At 42.8% G+C, this 13,929-nt stretch overlaps 1 protein-coding gene across 3 annotated transcripts in view; it reads right to left on the reverse strand.

The window, feature by feature from the left end:
- Positions 1-13,929, reverse strand: part of PLD5 (phospholipase D family member 5) — a 422,420-nt gene that overhangs the window by 16,557 nt on the left and 391,934 nt on the right. For all 3 annotated transcript variants that reach the window (XM_007989952.3, XM_007989953.3, XM_037986077.2), the window contains 2 exons: positions 11,038-11,174; positions 5,411-5,579 (listed from right to left, as the gene is read on the reverse strand). In XM_007989952.3, coding sequence (XP_007988143.1) covers positions 5,411-5,579; positions 11,038-11,174 — 306 coding nt within the window. The remainder of the gene's footprint in view (positions 1-5,410; positions 5,580-11,037; positions 11,175-13,929) is intronic.

The raw sequence follows: 13,929 nt of genomic DNA on the forward strand, positions 1-13,929 counted from the left end.
TCATAGCTCGAGGCTTCAGTAGAAACCCATTTGCCCTAGCAAGTCAAAGATGGCCCTTAAGAGGGGAAATAGCTTTCTCTGGAAGACTAAAATGACAGCAGAAATCAGGTTTTATTCACTGATATTATCTGACACCTAATACACTGTGGGTGACAGCAAAGACATTTCAAAATGGATTTATTAGTTTGTTTAAAAAAAAAAAAAACTCTAAAAAAATCAGCTGACTAGGACAATTTTGTGCTTCACAGTCTTTTCTCTTTCCATGAGCCCCTCATGGAGACAAATCCACATCAGGCCTGGAGGTGGTTGGAGGTGGGGGTGCCCACTCCTTTAAGGACAGAGATTCCCTACCTAGTTCCCAGGCCATGTGCTTTATCAGCACTACCAGGCTCCTGAAGACACGCTCTATGCAATATTCCAATCCCCACTTTTCTTGGAAGAGTTTATCACCCATCTGTGTTCTAGACATTAGGGCCATAAGCTTCTTGCCCATCTAGGCTTGTATTGATGCTTAGAAGTGTATGGCCTCTGTTTTATAAAATGGCTACGTGTGAACTATTAATGTTTGGTTTATTCAAAAAAAGTGACCATCTGTGTTCAAAAACATCAAAAAGATGAGGCTGATTAAGTACTATAAAGGTTGCAATGATGGATTCTACTTTCCTTGTAATTTTTGGTAATTCTTAGAGCAGTTGACATTTCACGCCCTGGAAGTTTCAACTGCAGGTGCTCTAGTGGCAGGTGTGCTGTTGGGGGCGGGGGTCAAGAAACAGCAGGTGGGCATGGACCCGTGACTTGGCCAGAGGAGAATTTGGAAAAGGAGATTGGAGCAAATGCACCATATGGTATACCAAAAGCTCCAGACTGTCCTCTCTGCTCCTGCTAGACCTCGCGAACAACAGGGGCTCCTCTGAGTGCGGCTGTACTGACCTCCAGAGTGCATGACTTCACTGGGCAGCCTCTTCACCCGTGGTCACCCTTCCCCAGCACACGCCTGCAGAAAATGGCTAACCACACCTTGGACTCGGGCACTGTCCTGGGTTCTGCCCTGTCCCCTCACTGGCTTGCAGAATCTTTCTTATCACTCTGCCTTTATTAGCTCCCTTCTTTGACTTCGTATGTCATGCATGCACTCATTCAACATGTATGTTTTGAAAACTCCACCAAGCGTCATGTGAGTCATTGGTGAACTAGACACCTGTTCTTTTTCTCACTTTTTCCTGGAGCTCCATATGCCACTGTAATTATCTGGAAAAAGCTGTTTCTGAGCTGAATCAATCCCAAGAGTTCTCTTGTCTGTGAAAAGGTATTGAATACAATTAGACTCCATTCTCCTGTGTCTCTGACTCCCTGGGACTGCACCTGCTTCTCCTCTGATCCTGGGTACCTGATTCCAAACCCAGGTTGGCACCCTGATCCAACTCCTGGTTATTTCATTTATTTGAAAATCTGGCCTGGAAAACAGATCTGTGGTAGTAATCACAGTCCTGTTTTTATTTCTAATGCTTATACTGATTTGTGACTACACAGATGTGTGCATGATTTCCTCAGTTTACAAAAACCAGTTAAATAGAGATCAGAATTTCCATTATCCATCAAAGTTACTAGACTATTAGGGAGATTAAAATGAAAACACAGGTGAGAAGCATTCTTTTTGGAAATTTACAGTAAATTCTACATTTTTATGAATTTAAGTTATTAATAATTTCATGAAAAATAAAATTTAAAATATCTTACTGGCATGAATGAATTACAAACATCTGACCTTTTTTTGATCCTCAGGGATAGAATTTGGATGTGTAGCTTCTCGTATCTTTGAGCAGATGCAGTAGATGATGTTTTGTTTTTGCTTTGAGACAGAGTCTTGCTCTGTCCCCAGGCTGAAGTGCAGTGGCAATCATAGGTCACTGCAGCCTTGAACTCCTAAGCTAAAGTGATCCCCTGGCCTCTACCTGCTGAGTCCCGAGTCCCTAGGACTACAGATGTGCACCACCACACCTGGCTATTTTTTGTTTTCATTTTTTTTCCTTTTATGTAGAAATAGGGTGTTGCCTTGTTGTCCAGGCTGGTCTTGAACTCTTGGCCTCAAGGGATCCACTTGTCTTGGCCTCCCAAAGTGTTGGGATTACAAGTGTGAGCCACTGCACCTCGGTGTATATGACGTTTCTCAATATAGATAAGAAAGATTAAAAAGGGCTTTGTGACTGCAATGATCTCTTCTACATGCTGGGGCCTTGGAGACATGTTTGAGAGTTCAGGTTCTGGAGTTCGAAAGACTTAGGTTTGAGTCTTGCCCCATTACTCATGAGTGTCCTGGAGAGAGGTCATCTAATGTAAGCTTCAGTTCTCATGTCTATAAAATAGGGAAAGTACCTGTTTCACAGGGTGATTGTAAATATTATTATCTCTTAAGCGTTTTTGCAGAGATGGGGTCTCCCTACGTTGCCCAGGCAGGTCTTGAACTTGTGGCCTCAAGTGAACCTCCTGCCTTGGACTCCCAAAGCACTGAGATTACAGGCATAAGCCACATGTCTGCCTGTCTGGTTGTGGATATTACATAATCTATATAAGGCATTTAACTCAGTGCCTGGATAACTGTATATACTCATGAATATTCATGAATATAACACATTTCTTCACTTATTTAAAAAGTATTAAGTACTTACTAAGTTCAGGCAATGTGAAGTGCGTACTGCTATAACAGCAACACAACAAAAGCTTAATAAATGATGTAGCACTGGTACTCATTGGGCAGCGGGCAGCAAGTAAATTGGTATTGTAGGATGGAAAGATGAAATCTCATGTTATATAGTGACAAACTATTTGGTAAAACCATAACCGGCATTTATTTGGAAGGCATACCAAGTACCACCGAACCTTTGGCTAATAGGGCTTTGGCTGTAGGGACTGGGGAAATGAATTATTTGTACTGTGTGTGGTTGTTATTTGTGTTTTTGTTTTTTTTTTTTTTTTGAGCCAGGGTCTTGCTCTGTCGCCCAGTCTGGAATGCAGTGGCGTAATCTCGGCTCACTGCAACCTCTGCCTCCTGGGTTCAGGTAATGCTTGTGCCTCAGCCTCCCAAGTAGCTGGGACTTCAGGCGTGCACCACCACGACCAGCTAATTTTTGTATTTTTACTAGAGATGGGGTTTCACCATGTTGTCCAGACTGGTCTTGAACTCCTGACCTCAAGTGATCCACCTGCCTTGGCCTCCCAAAGGGCTGAGATTATAGGCGTGAGTTACTGTGCCTGGCCTGTTAGTTGTGCTTTTAAAAAGCTTATGAGAAGAGATAAATAGGTTCAGGGAAGGCATGGCTAGTTTATAAGTGGAAATGATAGAGAGCAGATGGATCAGAAATTTGGTATTTCACAGGGTTAGAAAGCTGATTGTACCTAGAACTCAATAGAAAATAACTATGAAAAATCCTTTAAGTGGCTAGTTAAGACTGAGCCCTGTAGAAAAGATGAAATAATTGGTGTAATTTTAATAGGGGTAATCTTCCCACCTGTGTCTGATGGTCTTGAATGAACCCTATCATTAGAGAGAGAGAGAAGTCTATGAAGTAGAAAGCATAATTCATCTAGTTAGGGAATTATGTACAACAAGAAACTTTGGACATGGCTATGGATACATGGAAATAACTAGAAGCAAGTACATCAGAACCTACTACATTTCTGAGAAACTTGCATTGCCCAAGAAACCAACCAGCTCATGCTAGGACCCCAAACTCCTTTAACCGTTTATGCCTTAAAACAACCTTGGGTCCTCGGTCTGAACCAGCAGGAGTATGAGGACTTCACAATACCTTCCCAGAAGGGCTTTATAATTGCTGTGGACCAGGGACTGCCATGGGCCTCCGAACCTTCCCTTTCTAATGGCGGTTTTCCTTGTGCTTATCCTGTTTCTGTACTCAGGAAGGGAGATAGCCTTAACCTGATTTTGGGTATTTTTTGGTGAGCGGTGGGGAATTCTTACTGTTCTGTTTTAGTTTTTACATTGACAAACTATGATATACCGCTTTCAGGCGCGATGTCCAGAAATGCACATCACTGGAAGACTGTGCAGTGACTGCGTGAAACTTTGCGTTTTCTCCCTTGTGGGAGGTGGGAGTGAGGGTTCTCTACGAGGGAAGACGAGTGAAATGGATCCTGTGTACCAGGAACTTCAGCTCATGATGATTCACAAACCTATTCCTTTGTCACCCTGGAAACACAGCTGACTTTCTGAACAGGGTCATAAGCCTCCCTGGCTATTAGGCATGGCCATGTGAAAGCTGTTCAGGCAGTGGAATGAAGGCTAAAGGGACGTTCCCTACCTCCAGGCCTAATCCAAAAGTGCCTCTCACACAGTCCTCCAGTTCTGCTCTTCTCCTGTCTGGCCTTGGGATATTCAGGGTCAGGGCGATCATGGAAGCCATGTGTCAAAGTTAATTGCAGAGCCCTTGATACCCTGGGTCCCTAAATCAAGGGATGCAGCTTGGTTACCTAGAAGAGAGCCTGCCACAGGACAGATTCTCAGTGCGTGTTTGTTGAATGACTGCATGGGGGTTGAGGAAAGCTGAGACCTAAAGGATTAGTGGTTATGAGGTGGGTAAACATGGAGAAGAAGAGTGTTGTAGGCAGAGGGAATAGCTCGCACCAAGTCTGGAGCAGAGGAAGAGGGCGATGAGGATTGGAGTAGTGTCAAAGACGAGCTAGAGAATTAACACATTTCAGATCTATTCCCAATTCCCAATCTTACCTCCCTCAAGGTCTCCAGCGGTGGATTAGTATGTGGCCCAAGGGACCTGCGGCAAGCATGGGGACCCAGACTAGGAGGCTTTGGGCTGGGGGAGTCTGTGCTGGTGCACGCACCAGTGCTCTGTTGGTCACAGTCTTACAAATAAGAACAGTAGGTGAATGGGGTAGTTCAAGCAAAATAGAGAGGGCCAGGTGCGGTGGCTCATGTCGGTAGTCCCAGCACTTTGGAAGGCCAAGGTGGGCAGATTGCTTGAGCCCAGGAGTTCAACACCAGCCTGGGCAACATGGTGAAGCCCCATCTCTACCCAAAATGCAAAATTAGCTAAACCCAGGGATCAAGGCTGCAGTGAGCCGGGATTGTGCTCCTGCACTCCAGCCTGGGTGAAGAGCAAAACACTGTCTCAAGAAAAAAAAAAAAAGAAAAGAAAAAAGAAAATGGAAAGGATGCAACAGAAAGGGAGAAGAGGGCTGGACAGAGAAGGTATCAGGAAACGTGAGCTCCACTCTCCTTTTTTTGTATGTGATTGTTTTGAAAAAATTAACGTGCTGTTTGAAGATTGCCATCCTGGTTCTCACTGGATGTTTACACGTAGGTGTATGCTTGCAGCCTTCACACACGTGCAGAGGGCATTCACTTTTTATTTAGTAACACAGTCAACACAATACTTACGACTTTCAAACTGCAGTTGGCTATTTCGGTGCAAATCGCTTTAAGAGATGAAATAAAGTTAAACGTAAGGGGATCAGTTTCCTTCCAGAAGCTTATAAGGAGTCGAACTCTAACGCTTCGTAAAACTAATGCTTCTCTTATTTTTGCATCCAAGTCTGGCCAGTAAGTCCTGCAGAAATCATATCCAAATAGTAAAAACAAAGAAATTAAGTTAGTTTGGGGAAAGAAGTTTACTAGACAGCACAGAACATTGATATTACTCTGATCATTACTTTATCCTGTAATATATAAACAACGTCATCGGAGATGTTGAAAAACATACAAGCCTCTTAGCTTAGGCACCAAGAAATGATGATTTGCTGGGACCTGTCCCTGCCTAAAAGGAGGTTTCCTACCACCAGGTCCTTGGGCTGTGTGGGCTGGGGTGAGGACAGGCTGACTGCCACCATAGGCCACCTTTACTACATCTCTGATGCTACCTGGGCCTCAGTCCACTAAGAACCGATTATCCAATAGAATTCCAGTTAGGAACCCTGAGCACCCCCTCAGTCCCCAAATGCCACTAAAACCTCTCTTTGGTGACTGTCCCGAAATGAACTTCTGCTCTGGTCATCTGAGCTTCCCCACACTTTCCATTGCTGTGGTCTCTCCTGACCAAGACTCCCACTACTCCCCTGCCTTCCACATTTTCTGCAGGGCTTCTGGAATCTTCCAACAGGCAAAGTTTCCCCAACAGGCTCGGCCTTTCTCTGAATCCTTAAGCCTTTGCCTTAACTCAATCCCGATTCTTCCCTGAGGCCGCAGCTTCTCCTGAAATCCTGCGTGCATCTTCTACCGTGACCTGGCCGCTTGGTTTATGATGTTGGGCAGCCTCCTACTCTGCCTCTGGCGGCCCCCAACACACGCTGTCACTTCCAGAACTGTCATTTAATTCACTTCCAGAACTGTCATTTAATTCTTATGTTAAAACAAAAAGCTTTCCTGTCTTAAGGACCAAGCCTTAAATCATTCTCCCTCCCCTCGGCCCTGACATTTGTAGACCTTTTGTCTACTCATCAAACTCTTACCCTAATTCTGGGCCAATTCAGTATTTGAACTAATGATATGTTATTGGAAACTATAGCTTGCCAGTGTCATGATCATTGTACCTCTAAAGGCCTCCTGTCCTGATTCCCCACTCTCTTAATCACTCTTTTGTCACATGCAGGCTGTAGATTCATGAAGCCTTCAATCTGCCCGGTCCATCAGCCTCTCCTGTCTCCCTTGCCTGCCCAGCCTCATCTCAGTTCTGATCACTTGAATAATACTTGCCTCTCTACCTTCCTCTTGCTCTCGGCAAAAATCTAGATCCTGGATCCACACTACAGTTCTCTTTGTCTGGTTTTATACCCATGAAGCTGAGGAAAGACCGTCTCAGCCTTGTGCTGGAACTTGGTTTCTCTGCCTCAGTCAGGTACTTCCTCGATGACCACCACAGTGACCATCTAAAGCAGACCTGGTGAGGCTACTTCTTGAATTAAAACAGTGGAGCCAGCACGGTGGCTTACACCTGTCATTCCAGCACTTTGGGAGGCCAAGGTGCGTGGATCACTTGAGGTCGGGAGTTCGAGACCAGCATGGCCAACATGGTGAAACCCCATCTCTAACAAAAATACAAAAATTAGCCGGACATGGTGGTGTGTGCCTGTAGTTCCAGCTACTTGGGAAGCTGAGGCAGGAGAATCACTTGAACCCAGGAGGTGGATGTTGCAGTGAGCCGAGATCGTGCCACTGCACTCCAGCCTGGGTGACAGAGTAAGACTACATCTCAAACAAAACCAAAACAAAACAAAAAAACCCACCCCTCCACAAAAATCCATCAAGTGGAACCGCCACAAAGTCACAAGACTTCCCCCAGAGGTTGGGATCTCTGGTTTCTGGCCCTTGCCCCCTCTCCAATTAGATCTCTCACCACTTTACCTTGAGATCTTTTTTTCTCCATCTGAAACTTGGCTCATGCTGTCCCTTCCACTGGGAAAATTTTTCACCCTTTTCTGACAGATTCCTGATTTTTAAAAAGTTTTTTTCAAGACATTTTTGCGGAGAAACTGAATATTTTGAATTGTAAGTCAGTGAGCATCTCCTCCAATGGGCTTCTTCTAACCCTGAAGCTGCGCGGTGGGGGCTCTTTTACCTATAGCGTGTGTAATGTTCTCTACAGACGTTCATTGTACCAGTCACAGCTCTGTTCTAACAGTCTCTTTCCTGTCCTGTTAGATGGAGGTTGAGATCATATGCTCTTCATGCTTTAATCACTCGTCACAGTGCTCAATAAATATTTGTTGAATGAGGCCGGGCGCAGTGGCTCACGCCTGTAATCCTAGCATTTGGGAAGCCGAGGCTGGTGGATCACCTGAGGTCAGGAGTTCGAGAACAGCCTGGCCAACATGGTGAAACCCCGTCTCTACTAAAAATACTAAAATTAGCCCAGTGTGATGGCATGTGCCTGTAGTCCCAGCTACTTGGGAGGCTGAGGCAGGAGAATCACCTGAACCTGGGAGGCTGGGAGGCAGAGGTTGCAGTGAGCCGAGATCTTGCCATTGCACTCAGCCTGGGTGACAAGAGTAAAACTCTGTCTCACAAAAAAAACAAAAAACAAAAAACAAAAACAACATTGTTGAATGAAGACATAAAAAGCATTAATACTTGAAAGACTAATCAGGCTACATTTTTATTATTCCTTTACACACTTACTGATTTCCTTGTGAAAGATGTATTTTATGTGACTGAAGAAATAAATAATGAACAACTCCAAACTGAGACCTAAATAATTAAGTGACTTGCTTAAGAAAGAGAGCTTGATTGCTAAATCAGGAAGAAGTGAAATAGGGCTTCTGAGTTGTTTTTTTTTTTTTTTTAAACGGAGTTTCACTCTTGTTGCCCAGGCTGGAGTGCAATGGCGTGATCTCGGCTCACTGCAACCTTGGCTTCCCAGGTAAGTGATTTTCCCGCCTCAGCCTCCCAAGTAGCTGGGATTACAGGTGCCTGCCACCACGCCCAGCTAATTTTTGTGCTTTTAGTAGAGATGGGGTTTCACCATGTTGGTTGGGATGGTCTATAACTCCTGACCTCAGGTGATCCGCCCACCTCGGCCTCCCAGAGTGGTGGGATTACAGGCGTGAGCCACTGTGCCTGGCTGGCTTCTGAATTTTTACTGTAGGATTTATTTAGTCACAGAACATTGCTCCATTCCCTTCCTACTATCTTGAAAAGTAGAAGTTATTTCTAACACTTTGGCTAAATAATAGTGTGTGTGTTTTATACATGCTGTTAATCATTTCTGATTTGAGAGTGTATGATTCTTTTCTCTTTCATTTGGATGTTTGGCAATATATAGACTAAAAGTTAAGTCTGAAAGATTAATTCCATTAACATACTGAAATTTGATAGTATTTACCTATTTATTAAAGTTGAATTCACTCCTGAAAAGCTTTTCCAGGACTAGATAAAGACGAGTAACCAGTCTGAATTTATACAAATAATTTATCTGATTGAGAAGAATTTAATTATAATCTCGATGCTTGGATAACTACTTATGTCTCTTTGATCTTTCAATTTAGAAAGTTAAAAGCATTTACAGGTTTAAAATTTTAAAAATACAATAAAAGAAGTTTCATTTAATAGCTAAAATGGTAGATTCATAAACAAAACGCAAAATTTCAAGTGAGCCTCTGATTCTTTAACATTCTTTTTTTTTCCTCTGGATTTCTAAAATATTTTAGATCCTCGATGCTAATTATTTACCCTTCACCATAAAGAATCTCAATTTTATTCATAGAACTTCATGGAACAAAGGTTTTGTCAATCCTGAGAAATCATTATGCCATCCTAACATGTAACTCCCTGAACTTGACCTTATTCTCCTTCTCAATAACAGGAAAATCAGGTAAAACCCCTATTATGTTTTGAAATGTTCCCAAAGTGGAGGTAAAATCTAAAACTAAATCTAAAACCAAGTGAACAACAAAGGGAGGAAAAATAAAAAGGAGGGATAGAAAAGGTGTGGAAGTGTGTCGGGAAGAAAATCCATGAATGTCCAAAGGATGCTCTATGTGTGTGTGTGTGTATATATGTATATCGAGATGGAGTCTCACTCTGTTGCCCAGGCTGGAGTACAGTGGTGTGATCTTGGCTCACTGCAACCTCTACCTCCTGGGTTCAAGCGATTCTCCTGCCTCAGCCACCTGAGTAGCTGGGATTACAGGCGTGCGCCACCACACACAGCTAATTTTTGTAAAGATGCACAATATTTTAAAATAAAAGTGTTTAAATAAATGCATCTTGCAGCTAAAAGTGCTTTTCTACTAACTGTTACAAGAAACAATCATTTTCTGGGAGAAAGACTCTTTCTGTAGTCCTATGGTTATTTGCACAAAGAAGCTACGTATTATGCATTATGTAGGGTTGGTGATGTAAAAATTATTCAAGCAATATAAGGCATAGTTAATCATTTAGCCTCAGTAAATGGTTGTTTTGAAACTGTAATATTCCAGATTAAAAAGGCTTTGGGTCATACTCCCAAAAATATGCACTTTGAAAACATTTCCTGGATCAAACTAATTATTCAAGCACCTCTGCATTCCCAGCAAGAAAGCAAAAGTGGAAATACCTAAGCATGGCCATGCATTTATGCATGCAATGATTTTCCAAAGAGTTTGTCATAAATTCCATCCCTGAATTTATTCCATGTTTGCATGCTTGAACAATGATGAATTATTGAAAAGCACTGCATTTTTAAACGGTTCTCTTTTCACAGAGAAGGATGGATTGACTGAGAACATATATAAGTTTCTCTTTTTTTTTTTTTTTTGAGATGGAGTCTCTGTCTGTCGCCCAGGCTGGAGTGCAGTCGTGCAATCTCGACTCACTGCAAACTCCACCTCCCTGGTTCACGCCATTCTCCCGCCTCAGCCTCCCAAGTAGCTGGTACTACGGGCACCCACCACCATGCCCGGCTAATTTTGTTTTTGTATTTCTATAGAGACAGGGTTTCACCATGTTAGCCAGGATGGTCTCGATCTCCTGACCTCGTAATCCGCCTGCCTCGGCCTCCCAAAGTGCTGTGATTACAGGCATGAACCACTGGGCCTGGCCTCTTTCTCCTTTACATTGAGAAGATATTATGAGAATTTGGCATTAAATGAAGACTGCTGTGAATATAAAACAACAATGCTTCCCTTAAGGAAAGTCCGGCAAGACTACTCAGTTTCAATACACCCTTTTCAGGTGTATCCTTGTTAATAATTTTCAAAGGATAATTTTTTTCATATATTTTATCTTTTATCCTTTCAAATAATTTTCCAGTTGAGAGCAACCTAATTTTCTTTCGAAAGTTACTCTCATTTCCATAATGTAAACTACTGAGGTACTTCTGTAGGATGAGACCCTGAGCCTTTAAAATGGACTCACTTTAGGAAGAGTTCCATAATGAGTAAATTGCCAATGTACACTAAAGAGCATTGAATGGTGTACTCTTCCTAAGGCAACCCAATGGCATCTCCATTTCCAGGCTGGCTTCTCCTGTGGTGCCCAGTTTAGTGCCTGGTCTTAGGGACTGGGTTCTCACCAGAGGCTGGGCATTCACTGACCTTTTGGTGCTCGTGCTGGAGATAGGCAGGTAGTCCATGACAGCGATGTACACGTACTGCTTGGCGTCATCTATCACACTGTAGATGGCATCTATGTCAAAACTTCTGTTTTTAGGGCAAAAGAGTTTTGGAGAATTCTGTGAAGACACAAAAGCCAAACTTTTAGCGTACTACTTTTTGGCAGCCGGGGATTTCTTTACTTCCTTTGTTCCCACGGACCTTGGCTTCTAACTATATTTTTGCCAACCTAATTTCTGCTTCATCAAATTAGACAAAGCTATTTTTAATCTTATCAAAGTTGAATAAAGATCAAAGTGCGGTGGGATGGGTCTCAAGTCTGTTTTGGAGAGAATTCTTTCATTATCTGACACATTTTGATTTTCAATCTTTATGTATTAAAAAATGTAATTGATACATAATTGTATATATTTATGGGGTACATAGTGACATGATTCATATAATGTATAGTGATGAGATGGTAATCAGCATATCTGTCATCTCAAACTTTATCATTTATTTGTATTGGAAACATTCAATATCTTCCTTCTAACTATCTGAAACTAATAAATCATTGTTAAGTATAGTCATAGTTAACTACGGTCCTCTAGAACAAGGGTCTCCATTCCCCAGGCCAGGGACCAGTGCTGGGCCGCAGAGCAGGTGAAAGACAGCAAGCAAAGCTTTGTCTGTATTTACAGACACTCCCTTGCTCGCATCACCGCCTGAGCTCCGCCTCCTGTCAGACCAGTGGGGGCATTAGATTCTCATAGGAGCGTGAGCCCTACTGTGAACTGCACATGTAAGGGATCTAGGTTGTGTGATCTCCTTATGAGATTCTAATGCCTGGTGATCTGTCACTGCCTGCCATCACCCCCAGAGGAGACCATCTATTGCACAAAAACGACTCGGGGTTCTCACTAATTCAACAATGTAGTGAGTTGTATAATTATTTCATTATATATTACAATGTAATAGTAATAAAAATAAAGAGCACAGCCAGGGGTGGTAGCTCAAGCCTGTAATCCCAGTACTTTGGGAGCCCAAGGTGGCCGGATCACTTGAGGTCAGGAGTTCAAGACCAGCCTGGCCAACATGGAGAAACCCCGTCCCTACTAAAAATACAAAAAATTAGCTGGGCATGGTGGTGGACACCTGTAGTCCCAGCTACTCGGGAGGCTGAGGCAGGAGAATCGCTTGAACCCGGGAGGCAGAGGTTGCAGTGAGCCGAGATCGCACCACTGCACTCCAGCCTGGGCAACAGAGCAAGATGCTGTCTCAAAAGAAAAAAGAAAAAAAGAAAGTGCACAATAAATGTAATGCCCTTCGATCATCCCAAAAACATCCCTGCTGACCCTGATCCATGGAAAATCTGTCTTCCATGAAACCAGTCTGTGGTGCCAAAAAGGTTGAGGACCACTGCTATAGAACAATGGAACTTATTCTTCCTAGCTTGCTGTTATTTTTATATCGATTACCAAATCTTTCCCCATCCCCTCTTTTCCCAGTCTCTAGTATCCTCTGTTTTACTTTTTACTTGAGAGAGAATTCTTGCTTTCCGTGCACACACTTCTTTTTGGAGGAGCACTCCACCTCCAACCTTACACAATTCTGTCATACATAGCTATAATTTTCTCAGGTGCTACTACACACGCACACACACTGCACATAGCAAGTCATTTACCCCAGCATTTTCATTTCATCTGAAATGTGGTGATGTGGGCATGAAAATGTTTCAAACTCAAAATCTAAACAAAAACAAACTGAAAAATCTTGGAGTTTTTTTCTTTTCTCCAAAATCTTTCATTGACTTAGGAGAAGTGTTGATTGTTGAGAAAAGGTCATTGATAACAGTGCAGGAAAATCTGAGGGAGTTATTAAGATGCCCAAATTCAGCAGGAGAGCCAGAGAAGAAGGACGTTCTGAGAGATTTAAGCAAAATGAAAAAAAGAGGCAAATTCTGCTGGAGGCATTTTTCTCATGTTGCTTGAGGTGGTTTCTATTTTATAAAAATACAGTGTTTGTAGATGCAGTTGCTGTAGAAAAGGAAAGATGTGCTTGGTTTTTCTCATCATTTTTCCACTGGACAGTACTGAAAATAATGTTTCTCATAGTTCCTGTTTTCCTTTGACAAGCAATATGCTGTGACAAGTATCACATAAATAATGCCAGGGGCATTATGATGGGGCATAAATAATGCCAGGATGTTTAATACCAAAAGGCTGAATAAACAGATTTTTGGAACTGTCTGGAATGAATGGTAGTATTGGGCAGTCAGAGTTCCTCCTCACCAATTATGTCTGGAACAACTCCCTACACTGCACAGTAGGAGTCCCCATCCCAGCGTAGAGGGTTGTGAGATGGAGCTGTAGGACTGGATGCCCACCTTAGGAGGGGCATAGGGGTAAGGAAGGAGCATGCTGAGGATCACACACCCTCCAGGTTTCCTCACACAGAAAGCCCTCTTGGCAGGTGATCATGAGCAGGATGGGTCGGTTTTTTAAAAAACAATTTCAACTTTTATTTGAGATTCAGGGGGTACAGGTGCAGGTTTGTTACATGGATATATACTGCATGATGCTGAGGTTTGAGGCACAACTGATCCCATCACCCAGGTAGTGAGAATAGTACTCAGTAGTTTTTCCACCCGTGCCCCCTTCTTTCCCCCCTGTGCTAGTGGTCCTCAGTGTTTAGTGTTGCCGTCTCTTTTTCCATGAGTACCCAATGTTGACTCCCACTTATACGTGAGAACATGGTATTTGGTTTTCTGTTCCTGCATTGATTTGCTTAGAATAATGGCCCCTAGCTGAACCCATGTTGCTGCAAACGACATGATTTTATTCTTGTTTATGGTTGTGTAGTATTCCATGGTGTATATGTACCGTATTTTCTTTA

Source organism: Chlorocebus sabaeus, chromosome 25 (assembly GCF_047675955.1).
Source record: "Chlorocebus sabaeus isolate Y175 chromosome 25, mChlSab1.0.hap1, whole genome shotgun sequence".
Classification (NCBI taxonomy): domain Eukaryota; kingdom Metazoa; phylum Chordata; class Mammalia; order Primates; family Cercopithecidae; genus Chlorocebus; species Chlorocebus sabaeus.